This window comes from Octopus sinensis, linkage group LG14 (genome assembly GCF_006345805.1).
Source record: "Octopus sinensis linkage group LG14, ASM634580v1, whole genome shotgun sequence".
NCBI classification, from domain to species: domain Eukaryota; kingdom Metazoa; phylum Mollusca; class Cephalopoda; order Octopoda; family Octopodidae; genus Octopus; species Octopus sinensis.
Genome location: NC_043010.1, coordinates 13,612,654 through 13,626,563, shown reverse-complemented (window position 1 = coordinate 13,626,563; position 13,910 = coordinate 13,612,654). Strand labels below are relative to the sequence as shown.

General features: G+C 36.6%; 1 protein-coding gene across 1 annotated transcript; it reads right to left on the bottom strand.

Annotated features, from left to right (window-relative positions):
- Positions 1 to 11,794: 11,794 nt before the first annotated feature.
- LOC115219162 (zinc finger protein 883-like) lies at positions 11,795 to 13,690 on the bottom strand. The gene has a single exon (XM_029789268.2). The coding sequence runs from the start codon at positions 13,563 to 13,565 to the stop codon at positions 12,222 to 12,224; it is 1,344 nt and encodes a 447-aa protein (XP_029645128.1). The 5' UTR covers positions 13,566 to 13,690; the 3' UTR covers positions 11,795 to 12,221.
- Between the last annotated feature and the right edge of the window lie 220 nt (positions 13,691 to 13,910).

The window sequence follows — 13,910 nt, the reverse complement described above, 5'->3', positions numbered from 1 at the left end:
AATAATTAAAAGATAATCAGCTATGCTGCCTGTCCTATGATATGTTTTAAACATATAAATATACTTAGATAAACTGAATGCCTTCATTTACAAGCTGCACTGGTGTATTAGCAATATAAGATGTATATATAAACATACACAAAGCAAATGCATAAACACTCACACCTAAACACAAACATGCATATACACCCATAAAATTATTAACCATCTTACAAACAATAACTCTGAGCACCTTTTCAAACTCCACCTGTCTAACACCTGTGGACAGGTTTACAAAGTCAGAAAACAGCACAGCTCCCATGACTTTCAGAAACATTTGTTTGCACTTAGAGTTGTTGAAGCATGGAACAAACTGCCGGCATCAGTTGTTAGTTGTCGGAGCACTGCATCCTTCAAAACTTCCATGCTTTCTGAGATTCGCCAACACTACACCTGATTTTCTCCCCTCCATACACACGCTGAAGCATGGAACAAACTGCCGGCATCAGTTGTTAGTGTCGGAGCACTGCATCCTTCAAAACTTCCATGCTTCCTGAGATTCGCCAACACTACACCTGATTTTCTCCCCTCCATACACACGCTGAAGCATGGAACAAACTGCCGGCATCAGTTGTTAGTTGTCGGAGCACTACATCCTTCAAAACTTCCATGCTTCCTGAGATTCGCCAACACTACACCTGATTTTCTCCCCTCCATACACACGCTGAAGCATGGAACAATCTGCCGGCATCAGTTGTTAGTTGTCGGAGCACTACATCCTTCAAAACTTCCATGCTTCCTGAGATTCGCCAACACTACACCTGATGTTCTCCCCTCCATACACACGCTGAAGCATGGAACAAACTGCCGGCATCAGTTGTTAGTGTCGGAGCACTGCATCCTTCAAAACTTCCATGCTTCCTGAGATTCGCCAACACTACACCTGATTTTCTCCCCTCCATACACACACAAGCATGTATCTGACTCATACACTGTTCGCTTTCCAGACATTTGTACATTACTGCATATACTTTATACGCACTGTTTGACAAGTTGTGGTGCACCTGAGCACTGTTTACAATAATTTCATTATTATTATTACTATTATTTTATACATATATATTTTGTTTGTTTATGTTATGTCATACAAAAACATGAATACTGGATACATAATTATAACAGGTATTTGCAGAGTTTAATGAATAAACCTTTAAGTAATGCCATTTAATCCTAATTACACCACACAATAATTATGTGTATACATAGATGCATACTTCCTTCCCCACACACAGTTGACTGTTTTTTCATTTCAAAAATAAACATGCACTTTATTTTAATGGACCGAGGAAGCCATAGGATAATGCACAAGCAATCAGCTCTTAGTGCACTGCTTCTTATAACAGAGACAACTGTAAGCTAATGAAAATCACTATATAATCTCTTTTCTATTGTCATTCATTGATTGACATTATGGTCTGTACTCTTTTGATGCTTTACTCTAAAACAAGTACACCGGGTTTTCACAACTTGTTAATAGTATTCCTACGCCTAAGTGAAATTGCCATATTTCAATCCTTAATGGCTACCTCTGATGAGTGCAGGGTTACATAATTGGACTGTTACCTAACACTCAATTGAACCCCTAGTGCGAAACCAATTGGTGAAATCTGCTGTAATGGCTATATAATACTGTACACTCGGATTAATATATATATATATATATATATATATAATACAAATAAGAAAATGGAGAAACAAATTCGATGAACGAGATGAATTTGTTTCTCCATTTTCTTATTTGTATTATGAACTTACAGTAAAAATATTTTTTTACCTTCACCCATTTAATACAGTATTTGAATTAATTGTATTGCAATTAAAAGCATTTATGTACTAAGAATTTGGGTACTTTACCAACTGTATATTGGATAATTGATATCCCATAGTGGGTTATATTCATAACCCCTATCTTACTTTGTACTATATATATATATATATATATATTTATGAAAGTCTTAAGTGAAATATAGAGCTCTTACAGTATTGATTTATGTGTACTAAAATATTAAATCATGTTTGCGTATATATATTATTCATATTATTTCAGATACATGTGGACGCAGAAACCATGATCACAATTGTACTACAGAATTACAAACAGCAGAGATAAAATACATTACACTTTCACTGATAGATTCAGTATTGCAAGAGCAACGTGTAACATGATCAATCCACTTCTTATTCTAGAGTTAAGAAGCAAAAATTTGTCAAGTAGTTTTACATAACTTCATGCGTCCCCAAAGTCCATTCCCTCCTCACCGTGGTGGGGACGCTGGCAACGGGTAGTGTCAGAGCTATGCCGTCAGGAACTTCGGTTCCTGGTAGGGCCACCCAAGGCGGATTGGTCTGACACCGAGTGGTATTAGGGCCACAACCCGGTAAACGGGGCTCTGGTGAAAAATCCTCTGAGTGTCTGTTTCGGCAACCGGCGGCTCCTCGGTCGTTTTGTCCCTGCATCTGCGAACAATCTGCGGCAAACAGGATGTCTCTACATTCGGGATTGTTGGGGACTGCTTGTGAAAATCATATTCCCACGAAACTTCTTCCATGAATTCTCAATGGCGAATACAATGGTCGGTCTGCGCCGATGGAACTGTGACTGGCTTGCTATCTCCAGTGAACTGGCGCAGAGCCGTCGTGCGTGGGCTGCCATGGTTCAAAGATGCCTCGAGGGTGGTAGAAGAAGCTGACTCAACCCGCCCAGGGTGAATGTCGCCACAAGTACAAGTACAAGTACATAACTTCATAAATAGCCAGCTATCACTGATGAGGCCAAGAATGCAGTGTGGTTGTGTCGTTGACCAGAACTCAGTATACTCGTGTGGTTGAACACCTCACTAGGCCCTTGGCTACCTTTAATAGGATTCACTCTGTTATAAGCACTCTGACAGATGTCTAGCTTCAGGATGACCCATTTCTTTCTGCTATTCTTGAAGGCTCTACAACATGGCTATTGCTATTGATTATCCTCCTTTGACTATTAAAAAAAAATCTCACAAAAAAAACAAAAAAAATCACAATGAAGAGTTGTGATAGGCATAGGAGTGGCTGTGTGGTAAGTAGCTTGCTTCCCAACCACATGGTTCCGGGTTCAGTCCCACTGCGTGGCATCTTGGGCAAGTGTCTTCTGCTATAGCCACGGACCAACCAAAGCCTTGTGAGTGGATTTGGTAGACGGAAACTGAAGGAAGCCCGTCGTATATATGTATATATATATATATATGTATGTGTGTTTGTGTTTGTCCCCCCAACACCGCTTGATGACCGATGGTGGTGTGTTTACATCCCCGTCACTTAGCGGTTCGGCAAAAGAGACCGATAGGATAAGTACTAGGCTTACAAAGAATAAGTCCTGGGGTCGATTTGCTCGACTAAAGGCAGTGCTCCAGCATGGCCACAGTCAAATGACTGAAACAAGTAAAAGAGTAAGAGTAAAGAGTTGAAGACAGAGGGTCAGAAATAAAGACTTCCTCAGGGATTTGCTGTGGTTCAGTTAAATTTTCACTTTATGTATGTGTACAGAATATTCTCCGTTCATAAAGCAAAATGTAAATATATATATATTTACAGTTTGATCTTTTGTTTGCTTACCACGCAAACAATACAAATATTGGTTTCAAATTTTGGCACAAGGCTAGCAATTCCGGTGTAGGGGTAAGTCAATTGCATTCAACTCCCAGTGTTCAACAGGTGATTATTTTATTGAAAGAGTGAAAAAACAAAAGTTGACCTCAGTGGAATTTGAACTCAGAATGTAAAGATGGACAAAATGCTGCTAAGCATGCTAATGACTCTGCCAGCTTGCTGCCTTAACGGACAAAATAAATATTACAATAAATAAATAGAAGAAAATCATAGATTATCGGTTAATCTGTTCTGTATGAGAATTTGTTTGAACGTGACAACACTGTTTATGGTTGCTAGATGTCTATGATACCAACTCTTGAAAAATAAGAAGCATTGCACCAAATCGTCAAAGAAGAATCTAGAACTAATGTATTTGAACTTAAGAATATCATAATCAGGGATGGACCATGGATCCATGCTTGACTTCTATGACTGCTCAAGCAAATGCTATAACAGAGTGAAAGAATACTTTGATATGTACAGGCGCAGGAATGGCTGTGTGGTAAGTAGCTTGCTTACCAACCACATGGTTCCGGGTTCAGTCCCACTGCGTGGCACCTTGGGCAAGTGTCTTCTACTATAGCCTCGAGCCGACCGAATCCTTGTGAGTGGATTTGGTAGACCGGAAACTGAAAGAAGCCCGTCGTATATATGTATATATATATATATATATATGTGTATGTGTGTGTGTATGTGTTTGTGTGTGTGTATGTGTGTCTGTTTGTCCCCCCAACATCACTTGACAACCGATGCTGGTGTGTTTACGTCCCCGTAACTTAGTGGTTCGGCAAAAGAGACCGATAGACTAAGTACTAGGCTTACAAAGAATAAGTCCCGGGTTCGATTTGCTTGACTAAAGGCGGTGCTCCAGCATGGCTGCAGTCAAATCACTAAAACAAGTAAAAGAGAGAAAAAAAGAAAAATGAGAGAGGTATAGCAAAGGGATTAAAGTGAAATATGATTTTACTTAGTAAAACTTTCTTTTATTATCTTAGCATCTGAATTTAAATGATTTTCAAGTCATAAAGAAGAATTTACTTTCTTTCCAAAAATAGCAGGAAGAATACAGTTCACAATAGAAAAACTGTATAAGTTAAGATTAGGTTACTTAAACCAACTAAGATTTTAATCAGACATCCATAGAGAAAATTCTATAGAACTCCTTGGAATTCTGGTATTGTTTATCACACATATGTCAAACAAAAATTAATATCAATATTATTTGCTGAAGACTGTCAGCTTGCCATTGGAATATATGAGATAACATGTGGAGGCACATGGCCTAGTGGTTAGAGCAGCGAACTCGCGATCGAGGGATCGTGGGTTCGAATCTTAGACCAGGTAATGTGAGTGTTTATGAGCGAAACACCTAAGCTCCACGCGGCTCCAGCAGAAGATAACGGTGAACTTCTGCTGACTCTTTCACCACAACTTTCTCTCACTCTTTCCTCCTGCATCTTGCAGCTCACCTGCGACGGACTGGCGTCCCGTCCAGGTGGGGAACTTATACGCCAAGGAAACTGGGAAACCGGCCCTTATGAGCCAGACATGGATCGAGAAGGAACACAACTAAAATCTGTAGAATAGAACTTAAAACAAAATATTAAGAAAAATAACCTCAACGAAGCATAAAAATAAGGAAGTTTATGCCACCATTATGTGTAACTTTAAAAAAAAATTTTTGGAGAAAAAATGGAACATAACTTATCTTTTAGTAGCAAATAAATGTTTGAAGATTATTTAGTTCTATTTCAAATTGGTAACATGATGTTTAGAATTACATCAGTGTGTATGGAAGAGAAGTTGGCGAATAGAATAGAGAAACAGATTTTCTCTATGTACAAGAATTGGAAGGAATACATACAGTTTAAATAAGGCAAACAGAACACATGTAAAGAACACCAGATGTTATTGAAGAAAGTTTGAGGAAAGAAACGAAAAGAAAAGAGAGAAAAGGCTTTCCATTATTCATTCTTTCTTCCTCTTTAAATATTTTTAGATTTCTGTTTTCTGGTTTCACAGAAATTAAGTTACATTGACATTGCAGTTGTCTTGTATATATATAAAAACATAATCTCATGTTTTGATGTATATATATATGTATATATATATAATATATATATATATATATATATATATATATGTACGTATGTGTGTATATGTGTGTATGTATATATATATATATATATAATAAGGAAAAGGAGGCAGTTAGAATTTTGGATAATTATTTATTTAGCTATTTCATTTCATTTTGGAGAATCTATCAGAAATCATTTCTGTTGATTCTCTGAAACGAGATGAAAGTGCTAAATAAATAATTATCCGAAATTCTGACTACCTCCTTAATCTAAATATATAAAATCTGTACACCACCTCAAGCAATCTACACACACACACACACACACAATTGCATATATATGTATGTATATATATATATATATACAAGCATGTAGATGTATAAATAGGCATGTATACACACACGTATATAAACACAAAATTATGCATAAATATATGTACAAGTATTTATACATATAAACACAAGATTTTATATATATATATATATATATGTGTGTGTGTTCATAAAACAAAGATGAATAAGGATATAGTAGAAATATAGAATAAATTTTCAATTACTTAAAATGATCTCTGCTTCTGGAGTGGGTAAACAAATCCTTTGGTGGTAATTGTTATCAATTCCAAACGAAGAAGGGAGATAATTACAAGAATCAAGAATTCTCTAAAAATCGACAGGCATTGAAGGAAAGGCCAATCAGATTGTCTTGAAGACAAGAGAACAACTGTTCACAACTACTGAGGTAGTAACATGTCCACAACTGTGGGTATGTGTTTCTACCTCAATAGGTGTCATCAGCACAGTAACTGTCCTGCTTTATCTTCAGCAGACAAGACACTTAAACATATTAAAAAAGAAAAAAGGTAGAACACATTTATGGCCTAATAATCTGCATACACGTTACAAAAAAACCCCTAAAATTTAAAGAAATAACTCAGAGTAACAAGTGGAATGTATTTGAACAACAAAGATGAATAAAGATATTATAAATAACATACAAAATAATGATTTATTGAAAACTCTCTACTTCCAGACAGAATAGACCAATTACTTGGCAGTAATTGGTATCAATACCTTAATTCATTTTTGTAGTTCAACTACATTCCACTAGCCATTCTAAATCATTTCTAGTTCATTTTTAATTCATATATATATATATATCAGTTATTAGATATGTTCATGAAATACAATATATAATATGTTATAATATAATATCGTGGAGGTGCACTGGCCCAGTGGTTAGGGCAGTGGACTCACGGTTGGAGGATCGTGGTTTCGATTCCCAGACCAGGTGTTGCATGTGTTTATTGAGCTAAAAATACCTAAAAGTTCCACGAGGCTCCGGCAGGGGGATGGTGGTGGTGGCAACTCCTGTTGTACTCTTTCACGACAAATTTCTCTCACTCTCTCTTCCTGTTTCTTGAGTAATGCTGTGATGGACTGGTGTCCCGTCCAGCTGGGGAGAACACATGCGCCACAGAAACCGGGCCCATGAGCCTGGCTAGGCTTGAAAAGGGCGTAAAGAAAGAATATAATATTATACAGGGTGTCCACAAAGTCTGGGTACATGGAGTAAATAAAATCATAACATAAGGAATTAGATATAAGAAATAATAATTTCTTAAAGTATGCGTTAATCCCCATGTGCCCAGACTTTGAGGACACTCTGTATATATATATATATATATATATAATAATAATATTAGGGAATAAATCCAAACTTACAGGGAAAAATTAGATTTAGGATTAAATCCAATTTTATAGTATAAATATATTATATTATATTATATTATATTAAATTAGAGATAAAACCACTATTAGGCAAATCTTTATCTTTTATTAAACTTTTAATACTTTTGATATTTAAAAAAAAAATTAATTAATAAATAAAATATATAAATATAAAAATATACATACATACATATATATATATTTGTATATATATATAAAATTTATAAGTTTAAATTATTTAAATAGTTTTTTATTTTTTAATTAATTTTATGTATTGGCTTATGTTTTTCACTGTTTGATTTGCCTAATAGTGGTTTTATCTCTAATTTAATATAATATATATATATTTCATGAACATACAAACTTATGAAAATAGTTGTAAACATATGTTTGATGAAATAGTATTACTGGAAAATCTGTTGACCAATGCAATGTTGAATCAGTCACATAGTACAATAGGTAGCATGGATACTATATAATAGGAGAGGGTATCACAATTTCTATATTAAGAAAATAAAATTACTACTCGTGTATGTATCTTCAGATCAAATATTACAATACTAAAAGCAAATGAACTTTCATAATGGATAACGTATGACCCTTTTACTGGTTCCAATCACTGGATTGCTGCTTTGCTGGGGGTACCCCTTTCAAGTGCTTTAACCAATCATATTGTCAATCCATGGACTCATTTTGGTCAGGTACTTATTTTATCAGGATTTATTTATCAAATGGATAAGTTTTATATCATTGGCATAAAGCGATATAACACACACACACACACACACACACACACATAGTTCCATTTAAAATAGATGTAATTGCCATCATTCTTATGTGGAACTCTTAAAGAATATTGGAATTTTTGCCATTGGTAGCACTGTTAATCCACAAAGATTATACACCCACCCAAGTGCAGAGTTGTGTACTCATTCTCACTGCCTGATACTCTCTTTCTCTCCCTCTCTCTCTCTCCTCTCTGTCTCTGTCTCTTTCTCTCACACACACACACACACACACACACACAATAGGCCTCCGACACACTTTCTGCATCCCAATCCCAAATTTCATACAGGCTATGTCTACACATATAGATTAACCCAATATTGATTTTAATTCCAGGAATAACAACAACATCAACAACAACAAAAATTACATATTGATAAGTAATAGTTTTGCTTATAGAAGGATTGTTTTCATCTTGTTTTGCCAGATTCCTGATATGAAATCGTGTGTTGAAAAAGATATTCTTATATTTCAAGATAGCAATTTTTTCATTGTATACTGTCAACTTAATGTGACAGTCCCGTAAAGGGAATCACACCACTGCTATTTAGCCCTAGGAAGCATCGACGCTTCCTGTTGGCTTTGACACATTTCCTGTGTCCTTATATTTGCTAAGGGGAGACAAGCACCCCCAAAAGCTAGGCCTGCATCTAGAGACATGCATGTTTTTGAGTCTTGCTCGTCATCAGTCTAGGGTAGCAAGTCCTGCTAGTTGAGGTGTTTGCCAAGCCTCCGCAAATATATATATTTTCGGTGAAATCTATTCACTGATCACCAAAATTAGAAATATTAAATTTCTAAATATCTCAAAGAGATATGAGCGGTGGTGGGGCGATAGAGCGGTTGTATACAGTCAACTTAATGTGACAGTCCCGTAAAGGGAATCACACCACCGCTATTTAGCCCTAGGACGCATCGACGCTTCCTGTTGGCTTTGAGACATTTCCTCTGTCCTTATATTTGCTAAGGGGAGACAAGCACCCCCAAAAGCTAGGCCAGCATCCAGAGACATGCATGTTTCAGAGTCTTGCTCATCATCAGTCTGGTGTAGCATGGCCTGCTAGCTGAAGATACCTGTCTAGGCTTCGCAAATATATATATTTTCCTGAAAATATATATATATTTCTTTACTACCCGCAAGGGGCTAAACATAGACGGGACAAACAAGGACAGACAAAGGGATTAAGTCGATTACATAGACCCCAGTGCGAAACTGGTACTTTATTTATCGACCCAGAAAGGATGAAAGGCAAAGTCGACCTCGGCGGAATTTGAACTCAGAACGTAACGGCAGACGAAATACGGCTACGCATTTCGCCCGGCGTGCTAACGATTCTGCTAGCTCGCCGCCTTTAAATATATATATTTTCGTAAATATAAGGACATAGGAAATGTGTCAAAGCCGACAGGAAGCGTCGATGCTTCCTAGGGCTAAATAGTGGTGGTGTGATTCCCTTTATGGGACTGTCACATTAAGTTGACTGTATACAACCGCTCTATCGTTCCACCACCGCTCATGTTTCTCTGAGATATTTAGAAATTTAATATTTCTAATTTTTGCCAAAAAAAAACAAAAAAAAGACACACACACAGTGCATTTTATTTTATATTTTTTATTTTTATCTAGTTTCAGCTCACAAGCTGTGGCCATGCTGGGGCACTGCCATTTATTCATGCTTCACTTCAGATTTATATATATATAGAGGACATAAAATAAGAACAATAATAAAATAAATCTGTTGTGAAGAATGAATATATAGTGCATTTATTTATTTGGCAAAAGGAAAAAAAAAATGACCAGGCATAGGAGTGGCTGTGTGGTAAGTAGCTTGCTTACTAACCACATGGTTCCAGGTTCAGTCCCACCGCGTGGCACCTTGGGCAAGTGTCTTCTATTATAGCCTCGGGCCGACCAAAGCCTTGTGAGTGGATTTTGTAGACGGAAACTGAAAGAAGCCTGTTGTATATAGGTATACATATATATGTATGTGTGTGTGTATATGTTTGTGTGTCTGTATTTGTCCCCCCCACAACCAACATCGCTTGACAACCGATGCTGGTGTGTTTACGTCCCCGTCACTTAGTGGTTCGGCAAAAGAGATCGATAGAATAAGTACTAGGCTTTCAAAGAATAAGTCCTGTGGTCGATTTGCTCGATTAAAGGCGGTGCTCCAGCATGGCCCACAGTCAAATGACTGAAACAAGTAAAAGAGTAAAGAGAGTAATCCTGAAACACAACAATTTCTTTTTATCTGATTGGCTAACATTTGGCATAAAATCGATTCCTCTCTTGGAAGTTTTTACATTGCATTAATTCATGGATTTAATTGTATTAAGATTAAAAAATTTGGTATTAGGTCTATGATCTTATTTTGCTTCATTGTTTACTAGCAGTATCACCTGGCGTTGCTCGGGTTTGTGAGGGAAATAACTATATAAGCATTTTTAGAGAGTTATAGCCAAAAAATAGCAAAAAAATGCATTAAAAATGGAAAAAATGATGGTAAATTTTTTTTAAAAATCGTTGACTTATCGTAGACATTTTTAGAGAGTTACTTCCCTTATATAATAGCGAAAAAATGCATTAAAATGGAAAAAAATGATGGTAAATTTTTTTTTAAATCGTAGACTCATCGTAGACATGCGCTAATACCCAGAAGGGCTCGATATGAATCACGACTATAAGATAAACTGCACCGCAAAATGTGGGAGTAGTTAGGAATCTAAATCGTAGGAGACAGACACACGACTTCTCTTTTATATATAAAGATTAAGAGTAAGGCAGGATGCTGGTGGAATCAGTACAGTGCAATGCAAAATGCTAACCAGCGTTCCATGTTTCAAGGCCACTAAGATGGACTTTGCCTTTCATCTTTTAGGGATCAATAAAATAAGTATCAGTTGAGCACTGGGGCGGGGAGGGAATCAATGTAATTAACTTCCCCGCTCTCCTCAGAATTGCTGGCCTTGTGTCAAGATAAGAAAGAATTACTTGTTGAGTATTGTCAATTATATTTTAAACGATAATTTATTAATTTTTTTTTTGCACGTGTTTGTTGGAATGTAGTTATCATCTAAGAAAGCTTTGTCTTTACTCTTTTACTCTTTTACTTGTTTCAGTCATTTGACTGTGGCCATGCTGGAGCACCGCCTTTAGTCAAGCAGATCGCCCCCAGGACTAATTCTTTGTAAGCCTAGTTACTTATTCTATTGGTCTCTTTTGCCGAACCGCTAAGTGACGGGGATGTAAACACACCAGCATCGGTTGTCAAGCGATGTTGGGGGGACAAACACAGACACACAAGCATATACACACACACATACATATATATATATATATATATATATATATATATACAGATATATGATGGGTTTCTTTCAGTTTCCGTCTACCAAATCCACTCACAAGGCTTTGATCGGCCCGAGGCTATAGTAGAAGACACTTGCCCAACGTGCCACGCAGTGTGACTGAACCGGGAACCATGTGGTTGGTAAGCAAGCTACTTACCACACAGCCACTCCTACTCCTAACAATTTCTTTTTTTTCTTTTCATTCAAAAGCTTATCTGAACCTGTTCCTCTTGACAGGGACACTAACACAGCCCTTATGTTAAGATCTTCTGTTTTACTTAACAGACAAACCGTTGGGGATAACTAATTTGAATATTGGATTGTTTGTTAACAGATTTTCCAGTTGTTCAGCCAAACATATATTAACTGAAATAATTATGTATCCATATAAAACACATACAATCACACATATAACTCAGATTTATGACACAGGATTATTTTGAAGTTCTGAAACCATGCATATATCTATGTGTATATATAGATGAATCTGTATTAGATTTGGTATAAAAGCCTCTGTTTCAATAGAACATGTAAAAATATACATATTTTAATAAAATTCTATCTAAATACATAAATATTCCAGCATTACAAATCACAAAAGTGGTTATACTTCTTAGGTTCTTTGATACAGTTTTGGATCTAAATCAATACTATGGTTGGTTTGGCCAATGCCACAGGGCAGCAGACTAGGAATGTTTTGTGAGCTACTGGAATTCCACCGGGATGAAGCAATTGGGAAATTTCGAGATGACCAGTTGTAACTATTTTCCCAAGATGGAGTGATTTGTTGTACATAGGAGGGCGGAGTCATCCAATTTGGGATGGTTATTGGCTGGGGACGAATGGCAGTAGCAGAAGAAGGGGGTAGTGATGGTAGTGGTGGTGGTGGTGGGAGTTGCTGTTGTTGGGGCATATTTCGAACATTGAGATCAGTAGGGGACGTGCTAGCCTGGACATCTGGCGATGAATTTGGATTCTGGATTTGTGGATGGTGTTTTATGGGATGGTGCTGAGATTGTTGGTTGTTATAATGTTTCCGGTAACTATTATTGTTGCCATCTGCATCAGGGTAGTAATTGTTGGTTTTGTTAGCGGTGGTGCTGTTTTTGTTCAAAGGGGCATTGCCTGATGCTGCATGGATGCGTTCATGGTTCCGTAAATTTGTAACTTGTGAGAAGGATTTCTTACACACTGAACAGACAAATGGTTTTTCACCGGTATGAATACGTTTGTGATTATCCAGATTAGCACGTTGACTGAAAGCTTTAGAACAAGTGGAACATGTGTAGGGTTTTTCACCAGTGTGAACACGTTCATGATTTCGAAGGTGTGTTACTTGACTGAATGCTTTTGCACAAAATATGCACACGAAGGGTTTTTCACCTGTGTGGATACGTTCGTGATTACGTAAGTTTGTAACTTGGCTAAATGCCTTGGAACACATTGAACACACAAAAGGCCGTTCTCCAGTATGAATCCGTACATGATTGTTTAGGTTTGTCAACTGAGCAAAAGCTTTTGAGCACCAGCTGCAGTGGTAGGGCCGTTCACCTGTATGTGTGCGTCGGTGGTTATCAAAGTTGGCACGTTGGGCAAATGTTTTTGAGCAGAATTCACACGAATAAGGTTTAAGCCCCGTATGGGTGATTTCGTGGGTTTTCAGATGAGCACGCTGAGAGAAGGCCTTCCTACAATACATACAATAGAAGTGTTTTTCATATGCTGAAGACCGTTCATGGTTACTGAGGTTGCTGCGTCGACAGAAGCCTTTCCGACAAATATCACATCGGTAGGGTTTATCCCCTTTGTAAGTCCGTTTGTTGCAAAAGTTATGATTATTAGGGGTGAGTGAGTATTTTCCAATCTGGTGGTTATTTGGTGAGCCCATCGTGGGAGGACAGAAATCAAAATTGAACTGACTTCCCATGCTGCCGTACATTGATTGGACAGAATACATGATTTATATAAATAATTTATTTATCTCACAAGTTGCTATGTTTAAAGTGGCAACATTTTTCTTAATGAATCACTGACAGAATATTTCAACTTTTCATTAAAAAAGTAATTAATTGAACAAATAGTTAACTTGCGCAAATCAAATATTGTTTGTATATCAAGTTTTATGAATAAATACGTAAATAAATAAAAGTATTGAGTTAGGTTGAAATATATGAATGAATAATGTTTGTGTGTAAAATATTTACTTAGGTTTATGCTATTTTAATTAATTGATTGATAATAAAAATAAAATAAAATTATAAATATCAGAGTTTATATCTTTTAGAAGATATTTATTTCAAAT

What these genes read in the sequence shown, in the direction of transcription:
- LOC115219162 (XM_029789268.2), bottom strand. Translation starts at nt 13,565, where the DNA reads ATGTATTCTGTCCAATCAATGTACGGCAGCATGGGAAGTCAGTTCAAT.